The 27,730-nt window shown below is 41.7% G+C and overlaps 1 protein-coding gene across 7 annotated transcripts in view; it reads left to right on the top strand.

Moving 5' to 3' along the window:
• The window catches only part of LOC104603138 (retrovirus-related Pol polyprotein from transposon RE2), an 87,671-nt gene that overhangs the window by 43,260 nt on the left and 16,681 nt on the right, over nucleotides 1–27,730 (top strand). For 5 of the 7 annotated variants that reach the window (XM_010267077.3, XM_010267076.3, XM_010267074.3 and 2 more), the window contains 4 exons: nucleotides 2,153–2,316; nucleotides 2,424–2,479; nucleotides 21,847–21,899; nucleotides 22,020–22,140. In XM_010267077.3, the coding sequence (XP_010265379.1) occupies nucleotides 2,153–2,316; nucleotides 2,424–2,479; nucleotides 21,847–21,899; nucleotides 22,020–22,140 (394 nt within the window). The remainder of the gene's footprint in view (nucleotides 1–2,152; nucleotides 2,317–2,423; nucleotides 2,480–21,846; nucleotides 21,900–22,019; nucleotides 22,141–27,730) is intronic. The other 2 variants (XR_016079396.1, XR_016079395.1) reach the window with 1 other exon arrangement.

The following is a 27,730-nucleotide window of genomic DNA, read 5'->3' as shown; positions in this document are numbered from 1 at the left end:
GGCCCGAGCCCAAAGTATATAGCTCATGTCGCTACTGAAGCGGCTGAATAGAGAGAGAGAAATTATAAAGAAAAAAATAAAAAATGTATATATATTAAATTATTATATATTATAATAAATATTATATATTTTATATTATATAAATGAGTCAGGACGGGCCTGGCTTTTCTGACAAATCCCGAGCCCGACCTGACACACAATCGGGCTTGGTGTTTTGGGCCCAAGGTCAGGCCCGCGGGCCTAATTACATGTCCAAGCCCGACCGGGGTGCGGGCCGGGCCGTAGGGCTACCCGGCCCATGAACAGGTCTACTCGCAACTTGAGACGTCACAAGGCTGCCCTCTTCAAACTGCCAAATAGAGGGTCTTTTGAAAAGCACCAACAACTCACACAACACAACAACTTGAGGCATTAAATCCTATTTTCCAAGGGGGCAATCAGTCCTCTTGAGTCCTTTTCCTTTCCAATGAAGAATAGAGAATATGCTCTATTCCTAGGCCATAAAAAGATGAGACGTGAACAATGTCGTGAACAGTAACAGTTTCCCTCAAAGCTCTAATACCATGCTCCAACTTCAATAAAGAGAAGTAAAGGAAGAAGGTAGAGAGAGAGAGATATGAGAGAGGGAAGACAATCAAGGTGAAGTAATAGAAATATTCCTTGGACTCAAAAGAATGTATACAGGGAAGTTGAAAGGAATGCAAGAGAATTGGATGCTGAATTCAAGTGGGTTAGAAGAAATTTAAGTGGGATAGCTGACTTCCTTGCTAAACATGGGGTAGCAAGGCAACAATTGTTTTGGGGTTCCTTGTAACACAGTTGTATTAAAGGGGATGATGTTACAGTCATCAAATTGTATTGTTTTTTCATATAATTAATCAATAAAATCATTTTTGTATCGATAAAAAAAAAAAAAAAGAAATCTACCCAGGTGATTACTGGTGCTTAATACCACGTAAGCAAACTGGAAATGGATCTCTAAAGGAAGAGAAAAACTGTATATTAGGCCTGCAAGCAGCTAGGTTTGGTTGAGAAGAGAAGGAATGGAGCAAAGTAGGGTTGAGACTTGAGAGAGCAGAGATTGAATGAACTCATTTTCCAACTGCCCTCCAACTTTTATTAAGATTATAATGCTGTATATAATTACAGATATACCCCTGGTTAAAATAAAAGAATGATAATGACACTTACACCCTGCTACCGATGAAAAAGGTTACATAAATAAAACTGCTAATAACTTCTTACAGAAGTAATAGAAATGGAAGAAAGGAGAGAAGGAATGAAGAGAAAAAGATGCTCTTCGGGATTCATTTGCAGCCCTTTATTTTATTATTTATATGAAGTGTGTACAATTACAAATTTATCCCTGTTGTCTAATATTAAGTTTATTGGCAGAATACAACAATGATAGCATAATATATATGTAATTACATGTTAGCATAGTAAAATAAATACTAAGATAATGAACTTTTCAACAATATTGTTATTCTGTTTTAAGGCCTTATTGAAAGGGGATTCCAAAACTCTAGCTGAATTTCTGTTTGGTGTCTTGGTCAAATAAAGGATTGCTGTAAGAGACTCAAATTTGCTAGCAAGAGAGATGGGTGCAAGAATTGAATGGGTACCAAGATCAGCCAATAGTATGGCTGATAATCTTGCCAGGTAACGTGTAAGAAGAAATAATTTTTTTGTAGGGACAAGGCTGTAAACAGGGGTGGGTAGTCAGCAGTGATATCTGACCCAAAATAAGGGGTGCAGTGGCACATGTATGTTTTGTAAATCATTTTAATTAATTAAAATCATCTTTCTGTTACTCAAAAAATATCAATGTAACCTTACATCAATAGATGTTATTTATGGGAAAAAATCAAAGAAATTTGGGATGGTGTAGAACTGTAGATAACACCTATTCCTAAGCACTGAACGCTACTAAATGTGGTTGATAGAAAATGGCACTGTCATTTTAGTTTTTGTTGATAATTCTAACTTCTCTTATGAAAATTGTTTGTGGGCATGTTTGTTTTAGTAATTTCACCTATCTATGTGCAACTTTGATCTGCCTTGAAAAGTTTATCTGTTGAATTTGGAATCTTGTTTTGGATTTTTTCTTTTTCTCCTTCCTTTCCCTTTATATTTTGTGTTGCTTGTGCAGCTCCCATTCCTTTGTGGTGTTCCTTTTTTGGAAAAGAGGGCATCACAGACTGCACATTGGATTGTTGGACGGACTGGGAAGCATCTCTTCCTAACTGATAGTGATAATGGGAAGCCTCCTCTTCTACTTCAAATGGTTAATGATTGTGATGATCTAAAATTTTTGTGAGTATTTACTAATCTGTGAATACTGTTTGTTATTTTAGATGGCCAACCATGGATTGTTCTGCTACTTGCATTGTTGGTGATATCATCATTTTTTCTCTATGCAGGTCAGCATTACGCTCATTCAAACGTCGAGTTGCTTATGCCAATGCAAATTATGATCGTATCTATTTTCATTGTTGAAGTTTTCTTTTTATGAACAATTGAAAATTAAAATACCAGAAAATTTTTCTATGTAGCCATATAGTTAGAACTTAGGCAATTATATCTCATTTTTAATGTGACTTTTTACTGGGAATAGATAAGTAATTATATCTCCTTCTTTTTCTTCATAATAACTGAATTTCATTTCACAGAAAAATAGCTGACTACAGGAGTCAGTCTAAACTATGGAGTACAAGATAGTTATAAGCTGACAAAAAACTATAGTTATATCCCTGTCTATCCAGTCCATTGCTTCTAGTGCGCTGAATAGTTGGGAACAATATTAGGTTACTATTATAAGTAGCCCATTTTGGGTTAATAAGGTTGTTTGTAGTTAATTCTCTTCCTCTCTCTCTCTCTCTTTATATATATAATGTGCTGCAAACACACACATACTATTTACTTTGAAGTTTGAATAAGTATTGTTATTTTTTTGTGTGATTTAACCACTTAGTGATTTGAGCTCTTGTTTAATAATTTATTATTAATATGCTTGATCTATTAGCATCATTTGCATTTTTTATGAGTTTAAGTTTTTCTTGAACTCATTCTATCATGGGAGTAAAACCGACCTCCGGGTATCTAGACACGTGGCATCCATAGGCGAGCTGTCGATTGATTCACGAGTTGGATTGTGAGCCCATCTCGATCTCGGGTCAGGAAGAATCACCTTGGGGATTGTGAGCCCATCTCATTAAGAGATGTGCAACCTGAGGAACGAGCTGCCCCGAGTTCCCACGAAGTCCCGATCAAAGAACGACCTCAGATGACTATTGAGCCGTGGTCTGGGAAAGTAGTTCCCATTTGGCAGCCCATGCAATAGAATAGTCGACATGTAAGACAACTCCGTCAACTAGTGGGTCCTGGGCCCACACCATGCATACATAGCGTGGCACACAGGTCAGCCAAGCATGCTACACTCGAGTACTAGGTGGCTGGGTCGTCTGACTAATTTCCAAGTGGCCTAATAGGGCTCTAGGTGTCCTGGAGCCGAGCTCTGGGTATCCTGACCTAGCCCCAGGTGTTCTAGGCCAAATACTAGGTGTCTCGAGGTGCGACAAATGTCCCACACTTATCCAACACTAATGCTCCTAACATGCATCCGAAGCCTATATAAAGGTCAGAATAGCATTCAATTCATACTTTGTGCTTCACTGAATTCTCACCTACCCCCTTGGACAACTTGGTGCACTGACTTGATCATTAGAGTTACAACCTTGGGAGATCACCCCGGGCCCTCTGACCTTGCTTCTCCCTTTGCAGGCAAACTCCGAGCCGCTCTGAGGACCTTGACGACTTTTGACGGCATCAATTGGCATCGTCTGTGGGAATTCCTTGGACAAAAGGCCATCTTCAAAGTTACCTTCAACTCTACCGGCATGTCACAGATTTCTAGACACACCCACCGAACTTCCCATCGTTCCCCCGATGAGACTTCTTGGGGGCATCTTCGGCGCTCCCCTTCTCTTAAGGGACTTCGGGGAGTCTACCGCAAGGAGTTCAAAGATTTGGTGCAGATAGTTAGGGACATGAACCTCAGATTTCATGCGAGAGATGAGCTCATGTGGATTGTTAGGCAAGCAACGTGAGATGCAACAATGGAAGCACAATAGAACCAATAGTCACCACCACCTCCTGGAGACCATCCAGTGCAGCCAATTCAGCAAAATCAGGTCATATAGCTCGTCCAACAGATATAACAACACCAGCCAGTTCCACCGTCGCCTTTGCTAGTTAACCCTCCAGCTTGACACAGTGAAGGGAGCCTTAAACGAAGAGACAAGTCACTGCCTCACCATGATCGACATCGGGGAGAGCGCACCGAGAGAAGAGGAGACAAGACGGGACCGACATGATAGGAACCATCAGTGGCCGGATCCACCTGCTTAGGGCTCGTATTTCGCCGGGGAGATGAGCAGATCAAACTCCTCCATGACAGATCAATCGCGAGCATCTGAGCAACTCAAGAGGTGTCAGCATCATTCACCAGTAGGTAACCGAGGTGAGCGCCTTGATAGGCTTAACCCTGCTCACCAAGTAGTGGTAAGCCACCAATACTGTACCCAACCTAGCAAGAGCATCCCCCCTTGTTCCAGAGATTTTGTTGGAACCACTACCTATGGGGTTTAAAGCCTCGACCTTTGAGATGTACGATGGTACAACCGATCCAGTAGACCACATAGAGAGCTTTCAAGCTCTAATGTTGTTCCATGGAGCCTTGGAAGCCAGTATGTGCTTGGACTTTCCCACTACCTTTAGGAAAGCAGTTAGGCTATGGTATTTTGGGCTCTCCCCTCCGTCCATAAAACGTTGGACCTAGTTTTCAAACCTGTTCATTACTCACTTTGCTATGAGTCGCAGATGTCAAAAGATGGCGGTGATCCTGATGCACATCAAGCAAAAGGCCAGAGAGAGCTTGTAGGCTTACGTGTAGAGATTTAAGAACGATGCATTGGAAGTGTGCGACCTTGAACCTGTCGTCAAGTTGGTAGTAGTGGTGCGAGGTGTTAGGGATAAATATTTTGGGTTTTCATTGACGAAGATACCTTGCTACAACATGAAGGAGTTCATGGGCAGAGCAACAAAGTACATAAATGCCGAGGAGCTGTTCTAGATGAAGAAAGATCACAAAGACATGAAGCGTAGACGAGACGAAGAAGACAAAGGACGAAAGAAGTGATTAAATTAGAATATGCACTATGCTTTGGGTTCAAGGCATCCAACAACATGGCTAAGTATGAAGCATTGATCGTCGGGTTGAACTTGGCCATTGAAGTTGGAGTGACATTGTCCGAGACGAGAACTTGAGGTAGGCCTAACCTGCAAATGATGTTCTTCCATACGAAGTTCAGTATATTGCGAGATGTAACCATAGCCAACGGCTCAACTTCTACCCACTTTGTAAAGTAATCAATGGTGACTATGAGCTGCTTGCATTTCCCTGTCGCTAGTGGAAAGGGTCCTAATAAGTCGACTCCCCACTGCGCAAATGGCCACAGACTGACGTGGTATTGGAGGTTGGCCTCGGGCTGGCGAGGGATGTTTTCATGGCATTGGCAATGATCACACCTCTGAACAAAGCGGAGTTTAACAGTCTTCATGGTGGGCTAGTAGTATCCCTACCGCAATGCTTTTTGAGCCAGTCACCTGCCCCCCGTGTGTGCTCCGTACATCTCCGCATGGATATCTCGAAGTACATGTTCAGCTTTAGAAGGCCTGAGACATCTAAGGTTTGGCAAGGTGAACGACTTCCAGTATAATTGGTCCATGATGATGGTTTGTTGGGCTGATTTTCTCTGTATTCATTTGGCTTGCATCCGATATGATGGCAGAGCACTTGTTTGCAAGTAAAGCAGTATCGAGTCCATCCAGCTCGGTTCGGGTGCCAACATTGGAGAGACCTCGACAGTAGGAGTATCCAAAATGCTAGGCCGATGCAAATCTTCGACGTTTACGGTTCTCCAAGAATTGTCTGTGCCAAGCCAGCTAGTCTTGATAACGCATATGCTTGCGCGTTCCCTGACCTAGGAATATGGAGGATGTGGAACTCTTCAAAGTGGGGGAGTAATCCCCGTACCTTTGCATGATACTTGGCCACAACGGGCTCTTAAGCCTCGTAGAGTCCTTTCACTTGGTTGACTACGAGCTAGGAGTCACTGTACATTACGAGCTTTATCACTCCAACTTCTCTGGCCAAGTTTAGCCCGACAATCAGTGCTTTATACTCAACCACATTGTTGGATGCCTTGAACATGAAGCATAGTGCATATTCTAATTTAATCTCTTCTTTGGGTCCAAGTAAATTAAGTTTGGCGCCACTGCCCTTTTGGTTGGGCGACCCGTCTACATGTAAGGTCTAGGTCGTCGATGGGTTTGCATCAGGAATAGGTTTCGAGCTGGTGGATTCCTGCTCCGAGGTGTGTTGCTCTAGTTTAAAAGTGTATTCTACAATAACGTTGGCCAATGCTTGTGCCTTGACCACAGGTCGGGATTCATATCTCACATCGAATTCGCTGAGTTCAACAGACCATTTGACCAATCTTCTCGAGACCTCTGGCTTTGCTAACACCTGCTGAAGTGGTTGGTCAGTAAGGACCACGATGGTGTGTACCTGAAAATAAGGTCGGAGTTTTATAGCTAAGATGATTAGGGCATAGCCAATTTTTCTATGTTTGTGTATTTGGTCTTGACGTTCTGTAGCACCTTGCTGAAAAAATAAATGGGGCGTTGGACCCGATATACCTCCCATGTGAGCATCGAGCTTATGACTTCGTCACTACCAGACATATAGAAAGAACACCTCTCTAGGTTCTGGTGTCGTCATTAGGGGAAGCGAGCTAAGATACTACTTTAATTCTTCGAAGGCACTCTGACACTCTTGTGTCCATTCAAAGTCCTTAGCTTTTATGATGCCCTTGAAGAATGGTAAACACCAACCTTTGAGCTTCAAGATAAATTGGCTAAGGGCAGCCACCCGACTTGTTAGCTGTTGAACTTCTTTAACAAACCTCGGAGGTCACATATGTAGAATAACTTGAACCTTTCTGGGGTTAGCTTCGATGCCACGTCACGAATCCCAGGAATTTTCCCGAGGTGGCATCGAAGACACACTTATTAGGGTTGAGTTTAATTTGATACTCCCTCAACACCCTGAATATCTCATTCAGGTTGCTTACATGATTATATGCAACTTGGCTTTTATCCACCATATTATCGACATAGACTTCAACATTCTTTCCTATTAATTCCTTGAAAATTTTGTTTACAAGTCTTTGTTATGTGGCCTCAACATTCTTTAAACCAATGGGAATTACTTTATAACAAAATAAAGCCTTTTCAGTTACAAAAGATGTCTTTTCTTCATCATCCATGTCCATCAAAATCATATTATATCCAAAAAATGCATCCATGGAGCTGAGAAGCTCATATCCTAAGGTCGCGTCGACTAAGCGGTCTATGTGAGGTAAAGGGAAGCAGTCTTTAGGGCACGCTCTGTTCAAGTTAGTGTAATCAATGCAGATCTGCCATTGCTGACCCAGTTCGGGTACTCCACCTACCTGATGAAGTCGGCGTTCAACAGCTTCCCGAGCTCCTCCTCGATCGCCTTTTAAACACTTAGGGGCGAACTTCCGCCTTTTCTGCACTATTGGTCTGACATTTGGGTTGACATTAAGCCTATGAGTTATGACCGAAGGGTCGATCCCTAGCATGTCGGCCGCGGACCAAGCAAATACATCAGAATTTAAACATAAAAGTCTTGCCAACTCATCTCGTAGGTCTGGAGGGAGGAGAGAACCAATCTGAACTGTCTTGTCAGGCTCCGTCACTGAGATGGGTACTGCCACAGTCTAAGCTCGATTGGTATTCTCCTCGGTTGGTTGGTCTAGATCAACAACTATTGTCTCCTTGTCTTCTATGGTCGGTTTCTTTTTTTGCTTCCTTGGCTTTTCTTCCTTCACGAGTTGTTTCCCCTTAAGCACCGTCATGTGGCAATGCTGAGATTCGAGTCGATTGCCCCATACTGTCCCCACGCAATTCTTGGTAGGAAATTACATCGCCAAGTGGTATGTCGAGATCACAGTGTGGAGAGCATGGAGCAAAGGTTTGCCAAAAATGATGTTATAGGGTGATGATGAGTTGATGACAAGAAATTCTGTCATTACACTAGCCTATCTCAACGCGGTCCCTGTTGTTATCAGCAGGCAAATTTTCCCAACCAGTCTTACCACATCCCCTGAGAAGCCGACCAAAGGCTAGTCGGTCGGGGCAAGTCTTTTCTTATCTAGCTTCATCTGTTCGAAAGCTGTCAAAAACAGAATATCAGTTGAACTTCTAGAATCAATTAAAATCATCTTTACCGGGTAGTTTGCTACTGTCATGCTGACGACTAAGGCATCATCATTTGGAAACCATACATCCTTTAGGTCATCATCAATGAATCCAATGGGCTCATTGGTCTTGGGTTTCTTCTTGGGTCGACCTCCTTGGTCGGTTCACAGTTTTCGCACTAGAGCTCTTCTCACGGTCTGGCTGCATCCAGCTACCGTCGAGCCTCCTACAGTGACATTATACCTGTGATTCCATCTTGGAGGTCATCCACATCATCTTCCTCTTTTTGCTTGTCTACTACTCGGTTCTCCTTCAGGAATTGCTTTTGATAACCTCTTGCTATTAGTTCTATTTCATTTTTCAGGTCATGCCAGTCCTTTGTGTCATGACCAACTGTCCGGTGGAATTTGCAGTACTTCTTCTAGTTTTGCTTGGCTAGGTTCTCCTTCAGTCGTTTCAGTCATTTTAGGAACTCCTCACTCTGTATCTGCATTAGAATCTGATCTTAAGGGGCGTTCAAGGGACTATACGTCTTGAACTTTCGAGGTGGAGTTCGAGATCGCACTGATGACCCCTTGGTCTTCTTTCGTCCTCTGTCTTTGCCGTCTCATCTACGCTTCTTGTCTTTGTGATCTTTCTTCATCTGGAACCCCTCCTCGGCATTCATGTACTTTGTTGATGTGTCCAGGAACTCCATGATTGCTTTCCTAAAGGTAGTGGGAAAGGCCAAGCACATGCTAGCTTCTGAGGCTCCATGGAACAACATTAGAGCTTGAAAACTCTCTATGTGGTCTACTGGATCGGTTGTACCATTGTACGTCTCAGAGGTTGGGGTTTTAAACCCCGGAGGTCGTGGTTCCAACAAAATCTTTGGAACAAGGGGGGATGCTCTTGCTAGGTTGGGTACAATACTGGGGAACTTGCTACTTCTTGGTGAGTGGGGTTATGCCTATCAAGGCGCTCCCTTCACTCACCTCGGTTACCTGCTAGTGAATGATACCGACACATCCTGAGTTGCTTAAATGCTCGCGAGTGATCTGTCCTAGGGGGAGGAGTTTGATCTCCTCATCTCCCTGGAGGCATATGAGCCCTGAGTAGGTGGATCCGATCGTCGGTAGTGCCTGTCATGTCGGTCCCGTCCTTTGCCTCCTCTTTTCTTGGTCCGCTCTCCCCGATGTTGATCATGGCGAGATAGCGATCTGTCTCTTCGTTTTGGGCGCCCTTCACTATGTCGAGTTGGAGGGTCGACTGGCGGAGGTGGTGGTGGAATTGGTTGGTCTTGTTGTATCTGCTAGACGGGTTGTACAACCTGGTTTTGCTGAATTGGCTGCATTGGATGGTCTCTAGGAAGTGGTGGCGGCTGTTGGTTCTGTTGTGCTTCCATTGCTGCATCTCATGTTGCTTGCTTGACAATCTGCATGAGCTCATCTCTTGAATGGACTTTGAGGTTCATGTCCCTAACCCTTTGCACCAGATCTTTGAACTCCTCGCGGGAGACTACCCGAAGTTCCTCAAGAGAAGGGGAGCGCAGTGGATGCCCCCAAGAAGTTTCATCGGGCGAATGATGGGAAGTTTGGTGGGTGTGTTTGGATGTTTGTGACATGCTGGTAGAGATGAAAGTAACTTTGAGGATGGATTTTTGTCCAAGGAATTCCCATAGACGGCACCAATTGGTGCCGTTAAAAGTCATCGAGGTCCTCAGAGCGGCTCGGAGTTTGCCTGCAAAGGGAGAAGCAAGGTTAGAGGGCCCAGGGTGATATCCCGAGCTTGTAACTCTGACGATCAAGTCAGTGCACTGAGCTATCCATGGGGGTATGTGAGAATTCCGTGAATCATAAAGTATGTGTTAGAGAATATCAACCTATTCAAGGACCTCACCTAACAGCTTAAGCTTTTGGGTTGAATGGTTCTTTGACATGGTATCAGAGCCATTTTGACCAAGTGGTCTAATGTTCGATCCTCGTTACCCCCGTTATAGTTAGAGAAGTTTCAGCACAAGGTATGGGTGGGACTGTGCTTGCTCACGCTTCAAGCCCAATGGGATTTTGTTTGAGGGGATGTGTTAGAGAATATCAACCTATTCAAGGACCTCACCTAATAGCTTAAGCTTTTAGGTTGAATGGTTCTTTGACGGTATGAATTGAACACTATTCTGACCTTTATATAGGCTTCAGATGCATGTCAGGAGCGTATGTGTTGGATAAGTGTGGGACATCTGTTACACTTCAAGACACTTGGTATTTGGCCTTGAACACCTGGGGCTCTGTTAGGATACCCGAAGCTTGGCTCCAGGACACCTGGAACCCTGTTTGGCCACCCGGTGATCAATCAAGCCACCTAGGGGTTTGGCCAGGACCACTTGGAGATCATTTAGGCCACCTGGAGCTCAACCAGGGCCACCTGTCTGGCAATCTGGCCACCTGGTGCTCGAGTGCAGCATAATTGGCTGACCTGTGTGCCACGTTATGAATGCATGGTGTGCTTGGGACCCATTGATTGACGGTGTTGTCTTACGTGTTGGTTATTCTGTTTGCATGGGTTGTCAAATGGTCACTCTCTGGACACATGGTGGATTTCTGTGCTTGCCTTTGCCAGCATTTTGTCTCGGTGGGAACTGCTTCCCTAGACCACAACTCGATAGTCGTTTGAGGTCTCTCTTTGAACGGGACTTCACGGGAACTCGGGACAGGTCATTCCTCAGGTCGCACATCTCTCGACGAGATGGACTCACAATCCCTGAGGTGATTCTTCCCAACCGGAGGCCGTGCTAGGCTTCCAATGTCCAGCTCGTGAATCGGTCGACAACACTCCTATAGATGCCATGTGTCTGTGCTAGGCTTTCGATGTCCCTTTGTTACCTGATATGCCTGTGTGGCTGACTTTTCTTTTGAGCGTTTTTAGGTGGTCGGATAGGACGGTTTGGAATAATGTGACCATGCTATTTGCAATATGTACAACATTCTTCTTGTAATGGGATGCAACATGGCCGAATCCTTTACACTCATAGCACTAACTTGTACTACTTAGAAGTTCCCCCATCACTAAATCCAAGTCTAGAAGAGTTCCTCTACTCAAAATATTAGACCTAATTATCTCATACTCAGGTCTAAGCCTCATGAGAAAATGATTCACCTTTCGTTTTTCAAAATGTTTTTGAAGATATTGGACACATGGAGGAGAATCTGAAGGGTCAATATGTATTAACTCATATTTTGCCCATAAGTCTAGAAATTTGGCATAATACTTGTTATCTTTCTGTCCTCTTGTCAATAAGCAAATATTTCAGATTCGATCTGATACTGTCTAGACATATTTGATTGATGATTAACTTTCTTCAGATAAGCATACATTTCATAGGTTGTTCGCATTCTTTGCATAGGTACAGCAATATAGGTCTGTATAGAACTTAAAATCCAAGACACCAATTTTCCATTATCAAGCTTCCATTGCTGGTAAGCTTTGGCTTCAAATTCATCTGGTTTAGTAACTTTTCCATTTAGATAACTTTCCAAGCTTTTTGCTTCAACAGAAAAATCAAAGTGGAATTTTCACATGCTGTAATTAGTTCAATCAAATTTCATCGGGATAACATCAACCTTGTCAGCCATCCTAATGAATAACCACAGTCCAGAAGAATAATAGCTATGAACTCAAGGCCAAAAGAAGGATAAAACAAGGCTGTCATCCAACCAAACCCGAGTCAAACTGAGTAATAGTGATATAAATAGTCAAACAACACCCAAGAGATAAAAAATCAGTCGAAAAACGAACCAGACAAAGGTGTTAACAGGTGACAGTCCAAGAAATGCAAGTTTACTGGACTGTTGACAAAAGATGAGGGAAGGATACCATCAAAGTGGGTTGAGGAACTTGAAACTCACTATATACAGCTTTTTGAGGAAATGTTGAATTTAAAGGTGAATTTAGAGGAGATAGGTGGAAGAGTGTGCAGGCATCTTATGGTGTGTGGTGTCCAATTGGGCAGTGAAGTATTTAGGGCTGCCCCTTGAGGATAATCCAATGAGACAAAATTTTTGGAACCTGGCGGTGGAGAGATTTGAAAAGAGATTAGCTTCTTGGAAGAGAAATTATTTGTCTCTTGGGGTAAGAGTCACTTTGATAAACTCTACCTTAGCCAACCTTCTGATCTACTTTATATCAGTATTTAAAGTGCCATAAAGGATTGCCAAGATGTTGGAGAAGCTAATGAGGGATTTTTTGTGGGACCCAGGAGAGGACAAATAGGGTCAGGTGGGAACTAGTGAGCAGAAGGAGTTTGAAAGCTTAGTCCTAGGGAATATTCAAAAGAGGAATGTGGCATTGTTGGATAAGTAGTTATGGAAGCTGTGGACAAACAGTGTGGTGAGTATTCATTGGCTTGTAGGCAATGGTTGGAGTGCTGGAATTTTGTCTAGGACTACAAGAGCTTCTCCCTAGAAAGCCATCCAAGCCTCTTTGCCTCTCTTCTTGCCTTGGAGAAGGTATGGTTTGCACTTCGGTAACTTCATTAATTTTTGGGAACAAGTCTGGATTGGGGATTCTCCCTTGGAGGATCAATTCCCATCATTGTTTTCCTTATCTAATCTACAGAATGTGCCTATTTCTAGTTTCTTGGTACTCTCACAAACATCTTCAAGGTTCAGGTGGAATTTGGGATTGAGAAGAGCAGTTAGGGAGTCAGAATTGAATAGTAACTTGTCTCTCCTAAATATTCTTGAAGGGGTTTTCCTAGATCCCACTAAACCTGATGGCAGGGTGTGGACTCTGTCAATCTCTGGGATTTTTTCTTGTGCATCCTACTTCAAAGCTCTAGTCCAATCATTGGATCCTTTAGGGCAGCCTTTTCTGGTAAAGGCAGTTTGGTGCAAACCTATTCCTCCGAGGGTTGGGAGTTTCTGCTGGGAAGCAATCCTGGAAAGAGTCAACACTTGTGATTTACTTTGAGAAAGAGGCTTAATAGGTACTTATCTCCTCACTGGTGTGTTCTCTGCAGGGCTGAGGGTGAGACTGGTTACCATTTACTGATTTCCTTCTCTTTTACTAATCACATTTGGGAGTGGTGTTTATCTCTGTTTGGGTGCAGGTGGTCACCTCCACCAGATGTACAAAGTCTGTTCACCCTCTCTATGTTCAGCTGGTAAAAAAAAGAGGAAGAGTCATGTGGAGATGTATCAGGGCTGCTGCATCTGGGAAGAAAGGAATGGGAGTGTTTTTTCAGATAGAGAAAGAAGTCTTCCAGATGTTTTGGAGATGATTCAGATTAGAGTGGTGCATCGGCTGAAGTCCTTGGATCTGTTTAAAGATTTCAGTGCCGATTTGTTCAGAAATTTGAAGGAAATTGCAAGCTCAGCCCCAGCTAAGGACACTCCCCTACCTAATTGGACTTCTCCTCCCAGTGGTTTCTTCAAATTAAAATTCGATGGAAGCAGCTTGGGCAATCCAGGTCCTTCAGGTATCAGGGGTGTTCTAAGAAATGAGGAGGGTGTGGTAATTGCTCTTTTTTTGGGGCCAATTGAAATGAGTGATTCTCTCTAGGCTGACATTTCAGCTGTTCTCTCTAGTTATAGAGGGATATTCTAAATTGGTAGTGAACTGGCTGAAAGATAATACCTCTAGTTATTGGAACTGCAGAAATGAGAAGAGGAAATTTAACTGGCTGACTAAGAATATTGAAGTGAAGCTGAACTGGGTGGAAAGAAGCGCTGACTAAGGATATTGAAGTTATTGGAACTGCTAGTTCTGGGCTCTCTTGTAATTTTTTTTGATAGGTAAAAGTTCATTAAAAATTCATTATCAGCAAAAAGATAAATGTCTCTTACAAGCATCCCAAGGGGAGGCGCGAGGTGCAGCTTCTCTCTTTAAAAGAAAACAACACAAAAATTACAACTGGGCCCAAATCAACTGATTTCTAGTTACTCCTTGCTTAGCTAGATAGTCAGCAAATGAATTTATCAAAAAAAAAAAAGATAGTCAGCAAATGCATTAGCCTCCCTTCCCACCCATTGTAAGTCAAATTCATATTGTGAATAAACCCTAGTTGTTTCTAGGTCAAAGTAGAGAAGAAGAAAGAAGAAAGAAAAGAGAAAGAAGAACGAGAGGAGAAAAGTATTCGGCCAGACTAGAAGAGAGGATGTACTAAAAATTCTTCTCCTAGCTGACCCACTTGACTTTTATTCATGAAAATTTGAGTTACAAGAAAGACAATTTTGTCCCTCATAGAAGATGGGACACATAACTTAAACTCAGATACAATAGACATTTCACTTTCAATAAGATACACCAGAATGACCAAAATACCCCTGACTCGAGCATTCTAACTCTCCCCCTCAAGCTGGAGAGTATATATCATATAGTCCCAGCTTGTTACAAATGTAATCTATTCTTCCCCGAGACAATCCTTTTGTGAAGATATCTGCCCACTGATTTCCTGAGCTCACATGAGATGTAGTTATTACCCCACTTATCACTTTCTCTCTCACAAAGTGACAATCCACCTCAATATGTTTAGTTCTTTCATGGAAGACCGGATTGGATGAGATGTGAACAGCAGCTTGGTTATCACAGTATAGTTTCATGGGTTTGTCAATTGAGAAACCCATCTCTTGTAGTAGGTTCTTCAGCCATACTAGTTCACATGTGGTATGGGCCATAGCCCTGTACTTTGCTTCCGCACTACTTCTTGCCACCACTGTTTGCTTCTTGCTCTTCCAAGTTACAAGATTGCCACCCAGGAAGGTACAATGCCCTGTGGTTGACCTCCTGTCTGATATAGAGCCAGCCCAATTAGCATCTGTGTACCCTACTATTTCAAGAGGTCCTCCTTTTTGGTATAACAGACCATGACCTGGAGCACTCTTTAGGTACCTAACAATTCTCAGAACAACTTCCCAGTGAGGAACCCGGGGATGTTGCATAAACTGACTCACCACACTCATAGCAAATGATATATCTGGTCGGGTAATGGTCAGGTAGTTCAACTTTCCCACCAACCTTCTGTATCTTCTAGGATCATCAAACTTATCACCTGCATCCACACTTAACTTGGCATTGAGTTCCATAGGAGTCTCTGCTGGTTTAGCACCTAACAACCCTGTTTCTTCAAGTAGATCAAGAACATATTTCCTCTAGCATAGGTTGATCCCCTGTTTTAACCTCGCAACTTCTATTCCTAAGAAATACTTTAGCTTCCCCAGATCTTTCATATTGAAGTGGTCCTGTAAGAATTTTTTCAGCCTGTCAATTCCATTGCTGTCACTTCCAGTTATGACAATATCATCCACATACACGACTAGCAAGATTTTTCCATCTTTCGAGTTATAGCTAAACACGGAATGATCAACCTGACACTGTTTCATCCCAAAGGCCTTCACCACTTCACTGAACCTGCCGAACCATGCACGTGGAGATTGTTTCAGTCCATAGATTGTCTTTTTGAGCCTGCACACCTTACCAGCCTCCCCCTGAGCAACAAACTCTGGTGGTTGCTCCATATACGCCTCAACAAGATCACCATGTAGGAAGGCATTTTTGATGTCAAGTTGTAGGAGAGGCCAATCATACATAGTAGCCAATGAGATCAACACCCGAACTGAACCAATTTTAGCCACAGGGGAGAATGTCTCCATATAGTCCACACCATATAACTGAGAATAGCCCTTGGCCACTAACCGTGCTTTCAATCGTTCCACACTGCCATTAGGAAGATGCTTCACTGTATAGACCCATTTACACCCAACAGTGTGCTTACCAGGAGGAAGGATGGTGAGTTCCCACGTATGATTATGTTGTAGAGCAGAGAGTTCTTCCATGGCTTGCTACCACCCTGGAGAGGCAAGGGCTTCTTGTACAATCTTGGGAGTGGGAACTGAAGAGAGTAATGATATAAACTTGCAATGGGAAGCAGAAAGGTGAGCAGTGGAAACATAGTCTGAAATGGGATGAGAAGTACAAGTACGTTTACCTTTCCGCAAAGCAATAGGGAGATGAAGATCTGAGGGAGAAGGAGCAGTAACAGGATCTGTCGACGGGTGCCGAAGTGGAGGAGGAGCCGAAGCACTTCTGCGAGTATACACTTGAGTAATTGGCGGCCTCTCTGTAGTAACCGGCATATGATGTGCATCTGCAGTAGGAGTGGGAGCTACGGGAAGGGGGTCCACAACCGGAACAGGAAGAGGAACCACAGAGGGAGAAGAAGAGACCCCGGCATTGGAGAAAAAAGGAACTGATTCAAAGAAGGTGACATCCGGGCACACAAACGATTTATGAAACTTAGGTTTATAACATTTGTACCCTTTCTGAGTCCTTGAGTAGCGAAGAAAAATACACTTCGTAGCCCGACCATCTAGCTTGTCTACTCCAGGCCCCAAGTGCTGAACAAAACAAACATAACCAAAGACTTTTGGGGTGAGAGGAAAGGGAGACAAAGTGGGGAACAACACGGAGAAAGGGGATTGACTTCCAAGGATTGACATGGGCATCTGATTTATCAAAAAACAGGATGTAAGAACAGCATCACTCCAAAAGTGCTTTGGGACATGCATATTGATCATTAAGGACCGAGCAGTTTCAAGAAGATGTCTATTTTTCCGTTCAGCTACACCGTTTTGTTGTGGGGTGTAGGCACAAGAAGTTTGATGAATTATTCCATGATGTTCTAGGTATTGCTGAAATGATGAGGAGATGTATTCTTTGGCATTATCGGAGCGAAGTATTTTCATATTAACACCAAACTGAGTGCGTATTTCAGCATGAAATTTCTGAAAAATAGAGAACAATTCACTACGGTCTTTCATAAGATAGATCCATGTCATCCTTGAAAAGTCATCAACAAAGATTACAAAATACTTAAACCCATTGTATGACACCACATTAACCGGACCCCCATACATCAGAATGAACTAAAGCAAAAGGACTTGAGACACGACTATCAATTCTTGGACTAAATAAGACTCGATGATGTTTTCCCAACTGACATGACTCACAATCTAATGATGAAAGATGACTCAAAGAAGGAATTAGCAGCTTCAAAGCCTTGAGAGAGGGTTGACCAAGTCTGCAGTGCCATTGGAGAGGAGTAAGAGACGACTGAAAAGCCACTGGAGGGCCACCACCATCAAGGTAATACAAACCACCGGCTTCATGCCCTCCACCAATCTTCGTCCCCGTCTTGAGATCCTGAAATACACAAGAAGAAGGATAGAAGGTTACAGAACAATTAAGTGACTTTGTTAATCTACTAACAGACATAAGGTTAAAAGGGAACTTAGGAACATATAAAACAGATGCTAAAGACAATGAGGAGAGATCAACATCACCAACACCACAAATAGGAGATGTAGAACCATTAGCAAGTGTAACTGTCTGAGATGTGGAAGTGCGAGAAAGGGAAGAAAATACACAAGGAGTCCTAGACATATGGTCCGAGGCGCTAGAATCAATGATCCAGGGTGAGGCTTTGGAAGCTAAACAAGTCATACCTGAATGGGCAAGTGTAGCTGTGTTCTGCTGAGATGTTTGAAGGAATTGCTCATATATTGCCCGTGGTACACTCACCATTTCCTGCTCGGAAGCACAAGTGGGTGTGGAGGGGGTTGGTGCAGTTTGCTGGCTTTCAGTAATTGTGCTACTACTTTTAGATGTAACATGGTTAGCCCAAGTGTTAGGTGGACCACGCAAATCATAGCAGAAATTAACTGTGTGCCCCTCTAAGCCACAATGTGTACATTTTCTCTGAGCATTACCCCTTCCTTTTCCACGGCCTCCAGTCCGGCCACTGGCCCGGTTAAACATGTGTCCACCACGGTTGCTTGGAGGGCCACTGCTGCCACCACCACTTCTACTTCCACGACTACTCCCTTTAGTCACTACCAAACCAGATCTATCAGAGAAGGAAGAATGTTCCACTGGCTCAATGGATGTCCTCTTAAGACGAGCAAAAACTTCTTCAAGTGAGGGGAGAGCTGATCCCCCCAATATCTGTGCTCTGACAGGCTCATACTCAGCCTTCAAACCCACAAGAAACCTAGTCACATCAAGTTGTTCACGTTGCTGCTGTTGGATCTGGACATCTGATGTGAGAGGGTGATACACATTTAACTCATTGCGGATGTTTCTCAAACTTGCATAATACTCTTCTAAGCTTTGACTTTCTTGCTTCAAATTGAAGTACTCTTGGTATAACTGATATACCCTAGTTGTGTTGTCTTGTCCAGAGTACAACTTTTTAGCATGATCCCAGATCTCTTTGGCTGTATCTAGGAACATGAAGTTCACACTAATCTTTGGTTCCATGCTGTTCCAAAGCCATGTCATTATCTGTGCATCATCTTGTTCCCAATCACTGAACCCAGGAGAATCAGAGGAGGTTTCTCTTCCCTCACATGTTTGATTTTCCTCTTGGCCTTCAAGAACACCTCCACAGATTTTGCCCATGGTATATAGTTCTCACCATTCAACTTGATGGATGTCATTTGAACACTTAGATAATCTGAAGAGAGCATGATGCCTGTTTTGTTGTCATTCCCAACTACAGTTGAAGCCATCTCAATTATGTCTCCTCTGAATATACACCACAATCTCACACTTGTCACAAGACTTATCTCACTTACAATACCACCAACCCACTTTCTTCAACTGCACATTACACACTACACTCTAAAGTTGAAATCATTCAGTCAACACATCAAACACTTGGACTGCACACTGTAGGACCATTTACCACCAACACACCACTACTGAAATTACTCAGTCATTTCATCGAACACTTGTTCTGCAAATTGCAGAGCTGATTACACACAAGGTCTAGGGGTTCACTTTTAAGCATTAAAAAAAATAGATATGCCAGCCACCACAACACAATCAACACCACACCACTGCTGTCGTGGATATCAGCAGTCTACCACTCTTCTTTCAGCACACATGTGAGCAAGAAAACACAAAAAAAACATGACTGATATGTGTATCAGTTTCACCCAGCACCACAACAACTAACTTTCTATGTAGACAAAAAAAAATCAGCATTCACAGTCCATTTCTGAACACACGACAGCAGTGTCCATACCTGTATACGACTAGCCCTCTTCGTACACTGAATAGAGGGTCTAGTATACCACTTCAACGACCACCACAGCACTGGCCAGAGGCATTCTCACCTCCAGGCCCTCAAAACGACAACTCCTTTTCAGCCCTTTATCGAGTCTTCAATCAGATCAGCTGTAGGATGAAGAAACCTACTGTGAAGCTGGCGGCGAACCCAGGAAGAAGACAGCAGCAAGAAAAAAAACGAACACCAGACCTTAATGCTCTGATACCATGTGAATAAACCCTAGTTGTTTCTAGGTCAAAGTAGAGAAGAAGAAAGAAGAAAGAAAAGAGAAAGAAGAAGAAGGAGAGGAGAAAAGTATTTGGCCAGACTAGAAGAGAGAGAGGATGTACTAAAAATTCTTCTCCTAGCTGACCCACTTGACTTTTATTCATGAAAATTTGAGTTACAAGAAAGACAATTTTGTCCCTCATAGAAGATGGGACACATAACTTAAACTCAGATACAATAGACATTTCACTTTCAATAAAATTCACCAGAATGACCAAAATACCCGACTCGAGCATTCTAACACATATGTTGTGTTACCCATTTGAATTTCTTCATTTCATTTCTATAACACCATATCACTGGGCTCTCTTGTAATTTTATTCTCTTTGTTTTTTGTCTTTCTGTGGGAGAGTTAAAAGAGCTTATCTCCCCTAAATCTGTAACTCTGTATCTATTTCTCCTTTTATTAATGAAAATTGTGAGTTATTAATAAAAAAAAAATTTAATCCAGTCCAAGAACCAACTGTAGAAATACTTAAAACTGAGCTAGGCGACACAGAATCTGGAGTTTCAAGTTGATTGGTGCAGCCAATCAAGAGAGAGAGAAATCTTCAATACTGTCTGCAATTTTCCAGAGAAATCCAGGAAACCTTGTGCTGAACAGAACAGCTTCCAGAGGTCTTCTAACCGGATGAATAACAATTGATTTAGCAGCCCTAAATCTTCCTTCAAACCTCTAATAGCAGATTTAATCAAAGCCAGGTTTGTAGGACCTGCTCTGATACCATGTCAACCCTAGTTCGAATAAGAAGTAATAGTTTCAGGGGTGTTGAATGAATCAGTCGACCCCACCCCAGAAGGCCTCTTGTATATTAAAGAGAATATATTATGTATATTTACAAGAATGCCCTTATAGGGCTGAAAGAAAATAAAACAATAAAGTTGATATGTACAGTGTACAACAAGGGCTATCCTAATATGATGTATCAAGTCTCTTCACAGGTGAAGGCTCTCACACCAATTAGGTTGTTTCCTTTTTAGAATCTCACTAGAGTTGATTTTCAAATGTTACACCTCCCAACTGGAAGTCCTCACCTTAGGTGGTGGCGTGATGCAGATTTACTCCAAATCTCTTTCACTAGGAAACTTAGAGAGGAAGAGGAGTTAGTAGCAAGGGAAAAATCATAAGAGGAACAAGAAAAGGTACTCAAAGGGTCCAACATCCAAACCTACTGTCAGACTTGGAGGGGCCAAGGAAAACATTCCCTCCAGTTAACACCTGGGGAGGAAAGGGCAGAAAACTAAGAAATAGGTTTAAGTTTGAAAGAAGAGATAGGTTGTACATGGATGGGAATTAATCTCTTAGTGGAGCATTAACCCACCAAAGTTCATCCCAAAACTTATTTCTATCACTAGAATATAAATAATAGCACTATTAAATCTCAAGAAAGAAGGATAAAAGCCAGCAATGGCGTTCCAAGGAGATGTTAAAGTACTTCTTGCAATGAAACCAGCATCCCAATTATTAGGATGAGCACCATGAGTACTCCTCACTACCTAATGCCACAATTTTCTGAGTCATAGTTCCCAAGGTGCCAAAGCAAGGCTAGGTGATAGGAGAAACCTTCCAACCTAGTTGGCTAGGCAGGTGCCTTGGCAACGGATTTTTTAAATTAAAATAATTATTGTATATAATCTTCCTTAGGATCCATAGAAACCACCAACCATCTTTCACTAGTAATTATATATAATCTTCACAAAAAAAATATAAACTTTGTACTGAAACATAGAAAATCAACATATTTATAAGAAAAAAAAAAGATAAGCATAAATTTCAGAAAATATAGGTCTGAGCCCTTGTTTTTGTCCTAGTAAATGAAGAAGAGTGTTTTATTTGGATAAAATTTTAAGTTCTTCCTTGCTTATCTGTTCAAGGTTTGAAGTTTGAGTGTTCAATGTAGCTTGTACCAACATGTATGTTGATGATACCCTAACAAACAAGAAAACCATTAAAATTTCCCCACCTTTGCATGCCAAAATGTCCATGGATATAGCAATTGTGAACCATGATGATGCTTACTCAAGTTCCCTTTGCAAGGCCAAAAGCTCTTTGGCATTGTTTCTCTACCTTAACTATGCTGCTATGTAATAGTCAATTTGGTGTTGATCTTTAACGAGTCATGAAGATATGGTTGGCTGGAGGACATCATCAATCCGCCGCCAACATGAGCTACCAAAGGTTCATTAAGTCTCCTTTTCATGCATTCTTTTATATACTAAAACGATTAAGCACTTATATTTTTATTATTTGTCATTTCCACATTATAAATTCTTTTTCTTCCTTTCCATTTTATTATAGTCCGACTTGCTTTTAAAATATGAGAGGTACCCTCACATTGTATATATTGAGAGTGATAATGATGAAGACTTCCATGAAAAGGCATCTCCTGCTGTCAGCCACCAAATAGTTGACCTTGAAGGTTTGTAAGTTTGTTTGCTAGCTTTGATTTTATTTTTCTTGGTTGGAATTGTTTGTAAGGAGGAAACAAATCATGGAATTAGTAACAGTTTTATATTTCTTGGTTGCATTTTATTGAAATCTTTATTCCTGAGTCCAAGGTTTAGAATGTTGGTCACTTAAGAATGGGAAACATGTCCAAAATATTGGAAATGTCATACAGAAATATTGAATACATTGTGAAATCTTTGGAAATGTTCTATAATTTTTTAAGAAAAGAAAAAGGAAGAATAAGTGAACATACATGCTATTGGAGTTCCCCTTAGTCTCTAAGAATCAAACTTACAATTTCTATTAAAATCCAAGTATATATTTTAAAACCAATTATGTGAATCCATAATATAAATTTAACTTAATAAGTGATAGAATGGAAATAATGATGTTACAATATACATTTAGATATTATATGGTCACCAACTCACCATTATTAATCTGTTTTATTCTTCTTTTAAATGAAATGTTACTTTAATGTGCATAATTACTTATTTGTTTTTATACAACAACTTAAATTTTCTATGTATAAATTTATGTACTTTTGAGAAGCTTATTATCAAATGTAATACCATATGGTCTATATGGACAACATTTCTGACATATTGTGTTGACATTGCTGGAACAGTCTATTTTTGAGAATAAAACAAACTTATGTTAACTGTATGTTCAATTTTGACCAAAATAATAGAACATTTGACTGACTTTTTGGATTTTTTTTTTCTTTTGTAGTGGGGCATTTTGGAATTTTAAAATTTGTTTGAAGTTTCTGGTTCTATGTATTGAAACTGAGACCTGTTGGCTGGACATTTCTGACATTTTTAAACAGTAACGACCAAATTTGTTAATAGAAAATTGAATCAATACAATATCCACCAAATGACTCTAACATCAGCACCCCCCCTCCCCCTAAAGTTTCTCTCCAAAAAAATTCAATTTGGTTTAGCGCTTGCCTTTGACATGCAACGTCTATGTTAGTGATTTATTTTCCCTTGGGATGTATGTATCTATATTTCCAGGTTGCTAATGCTTTGTTCCTTAGCCACCCTACTACTTCCTTTGAGTCCCCTTCCACAACTACCCCTTTGAAATTTAACTCTTTCCCTATTTTCAAACATGGTAGCTTTTCTGGATTCATTCCCTTGTTGAGTCAGCAATCCCAATAGGTCTCGAGTGTTTGCAAGTATGCTCTCAGCCATCCCTAAACTGTATTTATATTAAGTGGCTAATAATACACAAAAGACTGATGTGCCCCTGATTAGTGATGGGATTTTCAGACAAAAAACGAAAAAAGAAGAAAGCTAATTCAGACCCATAATTAGCCATGTTTCAAAATGAAGTAAGGAACCATAATTAGCCATGTTTCATAGACAAGGCTATAGATGGTTATCTCCTTACTTGTATTTCAATATGAGACAAGGAAGAAAAGAAAAATAAAAGGAAGAAAGAAATGAGTGAGAGGAATAGATAGAATATGGTCTTCCATCTCATGTGGGAAGCACAAGGAGTATCATACTGAAGGGGTGTAGGAAGAAAACAAGATTCACTACCTTCTTCTTCCTTTGTTTTTTATTCTCTCCACACCAATCTTCTTCTCTTTTGTCTTCCCACTTGTTTCTTAGTGCTAGAAATCCTGCAGGTAAATTAGTATTAGCCAGCAAAAAGGCATTAGCCCCTTCTCCTTGTAGGAGAGGGGTTTATATAGAGGAGGAAGGTGGTTAAGTAACTCCCCACTCTCTTCTTAGAGTGCCAAGTGTCACCCCACTTAAAATGGGTTATGGAGGGAAAAAAAACTCTTCCTTCCTAAGGTGACAAGTGTCTCCCCACTTAAAGTGGGTTAAGGAGGAGAAGAAAAGTCTCTCCCCTAGGATGACATGTGTTCCCCCACTTAAAGTGGTTAGAGGAGGGAAAATAACTCTCTCCCCTAGGATGACATGTGTCCCCCCATTTCAAGTGGTTAAAGGAGAGAAAATAGCCCTCTTGTTAGAATAGGACAAGTGACATCCCCTTATAATAAGTGGGACACCTCATAAGAAATTAATTAATATAGATTTATTCTTTTAGGGTCTGCCGTTCCATTAAATGGGCTCTACTATTGACTCATTAAATGCTTCTTGCATTACAAACAAGTCCAATTAACTTGGGGCCTGTTGTTCACTAAATTAGACTGTAGGCCCCTTTTTTTACTACAATGTTTCAGCCCACCAATAGGACTGACTTGGCTTTACTAAAATGTCCCATGTTTTAAATTGAAGTTGGCCCAAATTATGTGTTAATGGGCCTGTTGGATTGAAGTCTCTCTATGTACGAGTGTTCGGCTGATAAGAGTTCTTATTAGCCTATACTTAAGTTTAAGTTATCCTGTACTGGGCCTGTGTTAATGGGCCTAAGCCTGTTTAATGTTTTTAAGTTGTCTGGGTGTCCCACCACTAATCAGGGGCATTCCAGTAATTCCTTGTATCATTGTACTACATTCTAATATAAATAACAGTATTGTCGACTGAACTATTCAGTTCGACATTCACAGCATTTCAGAAGTCTTCTTCTCTTCTCTACTACTTCGAATATGTTAACAGGTGTATTATATGTACTGTACACAGGCTTAGTACCCGCAGGGGTATTTTCCTAATTCTGTAGACATATTGTTATGTACAGCCAAAATAGTATAAATAGAAAGCTTCACTCGACTGAAGCTAAGTTTTGTTGAGGCCTTAACTCAGTTGCCTCTTATTCTTCTTCCTCTTCTCCTTCTTTTCTTCTTCTTTTCTCCTTCTTTTCTTCTTCTTCTTGGTCTCCTGCTCAACATGGTATCAGAGCAGGTCCGTCCAGGCCTAGAAAACAACTAGCTGAGGTCTCTCCACTGCTGCGAAGGAGCTATAGTACTGATGCTTGAAGACAAGGAAGAAGAAGCTTTTCTAGTGCTGTGGTTAGTCTCCACTGCCGAATAGGTCTCTGCTACAAGTATGCTGACTGTTCAACTTCCTAGCACAGAAAAAGGGTTCGGCTACATGTATTTTTTTCTGGTAACTGGGTTGCTTCGGCTAAGAGGATTGTAGAAATCCATCCCAGATGTTCGAAGGAAGGCTCTAACCTGAAGGGAAGTTCGAGTTCATGACTGTACGCCTATTGCTGATACTGAATCTTTTTTTTTTCCCTGTTTATGGCTTCTTGCACGACTGTTAATGTCCCAGAATCTGAGTAGGGACTGTTCCCCTTCCTCCGATTGTATGTTGCACTAGTCTGCTCTCTAAGGGGCTGTTGATGAACCCTAGAACTTGAGTGACTGTTCGGCTGCCCTGGAAAGTGGATATCAGCCGATTAGGTGTGGTGAATCACCACTTGTATTGCTGTTCCTACTGTGTTTTTTTTTGGGGGGGGCTGAGAAGCTGTATCAAAGTTGTGAACTATAGGTCATTCAGACCTGGTTACACTGCATGTGCAGTTCGTATATTGTTCTGTGGACTCCTACACAGTGTAGGTCATAAACCCTAGTACTGCAGCTGCAGTGTTTGTGCTTGGTTCTCTGTGAGGCCGAAAATCAGCAAGTGTCTAGTTGTGGACTATTGCAGCTCTGTAAGACTATGGTTTGGTTTTGTGTATTTCTAAACTGAGAATCATGAGTAGTGAACATTTAGCTACATCCGGAATCTCCACAATGCTGAATGGAATGAGTGGGAACAGTGACCTATCCTTCCCTATGGCTGTTGTTCCTCTTGACGGGTTAAACTACCTAGAGTGGTCAAGGGGGATCAAGCTATACATAACTGCAAGGGGAAAAGTAGGCTACATAAATGGAAGAATCAAAGAACCACCTTCTGGAAATGCAGAACATGATAGATGGGATCAGGAGAACAGTATGGTTATGTCATGGCTTTTGATCTCCATGCAACCGCAAATAAGGAAGAACTTCATGTGGGCTGAAACCGCAAATGAGATCTGGGATCAGGCAAAGTCCACATTCTGAACTTCGACACTATGCCAAAATTTATCAATTGCAAGCAACTTCATCTACTTGTAAACAGGGGGAGAAGAGTTTATCAGTTTATTACTCTGACCTGACAACTGTTTGGAAGGAGTTGGACCATTACTAGAATATTGAGTGGAAGTGTGAGGAAGATGCAAAATTGTATAAGAAACTTGTCTCACAACAAAGGGTGTTTGCCTTTTTACATGGTCTCAATCCTATCTATGAACCCATCAGAGTACAAATTCTAAGTTCTAAGGATCTTCCTTCAATTCAGGAGGTCTATGCACTTGTCCAGTCTGAAGAGAGCAGAAGGAACTTGATGAACAGCACCGGAGGGGATGCAATTGTGTTGGCGGCAAAGGGGGGTCCCTCTACTAGTGGTGGACCTTCTTTCAAGAGAGGGGATCTCCAGAAGAAAGCAGAAGATAAGGAAAAATTGTGGTGCACTAATTGTCAGAAGCCCCGACACACCAAAGATACTTGTTGGGATCTCCATGGGAAACCGAAGTGGGCTCAGGATTTACCTAAGAAGCAAGGCTCAGATGGTATTAGAAGACCCGGGCAGCAAGGTACCAAGAAACACCACATGGCCAATATGGTTACTCAGGAGAATCAGCCCTCCACCTCCACTGTGACTCAACCACCTCATGGCCAACATAACTACTCTGGATCCGACCCAAGGAAGGATATTGTCAACTCCTTCCATGACCATTTGGAGCTTTATGGTAGAACAATTCGCCAGATGGATGCTCCTCCCACCACCTCTTTTGCATCCACATCAGGTAATCCTGCCACAGTTTTCCATGTTGCTTCTCACGACCTTGACTCTCCATGGATCATTGATTCTGGAGCGTCAAAACACATGACTGGTATGTCCTCTTTCTTCCAAACTTATAACCCTCTTTCCGGAAGAGATAAAGTGAGACTAGCTGATGGATCATACTCTCCCATAGCTGGTCAAGGAACTCTCTCTCTCTTCCCCTTGGCCTTACTCTTTCTAATGTTCTTCATGTTCCAAAATTTCCTATGAATTTGTTTTCAGTCAGTAGTGTTACAAATTCCTTAAACTGTTTCATGACTTTTTTCCCTTCCTATTGTGTGATTCAGGATCTGGCATCGGGGTGGACGATTGGTAGGGGTCATATGGTTGATGGACTCTATATGCTGGAGAATACGGCCGGCCTTCTTGTTACAGAGTCTGAGTCAGTTCAAAAAGAGTAAAATGTATTTATGGCATTGTCGTTTGGGTCACTTGTCTTTTGAGTCGTTGAAAGTTGTTTTCCCAGAACTGTGTAAGTCTGTGTCTGTTTCCAATTTTTCTTGTCAAACGTGTCAGTTAAGCAAGCATTGTAGAACTCAATTTCCTCAAGGAAATAGTAAATCTGAGTATCCTTTTCACATTGTGCATTCGGATGTGTGGGGCCCTGTTACTTTACCTTCTGAGAGTGGCTACAAGTACTTTATTACCTTCATTGACGATTATTCCAGATACACTTGGGTATATCCAATGCGAACCCGTGAGGAAGTACCAAAAATTATCCAAGATTTTCAGCGGATGGTCTTCACCCAATTTCAGACCGAAATTCAAATATTT

This window comes from Nelumbo nucifera, chromosome 8 (genome assembly GCF_055504915.1).
Source record: "Nelumbo nucifera cultivar China Antique chromosome 8, China Antique-T2T, whole genome shotgun sequence".
Taxonomy (NCBI): Eukaryota; Viridiplantae; Streptophyta; class Magnoliopsida; order Proteales; family Nelumbonaceae; genus Nelumbo; species Nelumbo nucifera.
The sequence above is the reverse complement of the archived record's forward strand: the minus strand, read 5'-3'. Positions and strand labels throughout refer to the sequence as shown.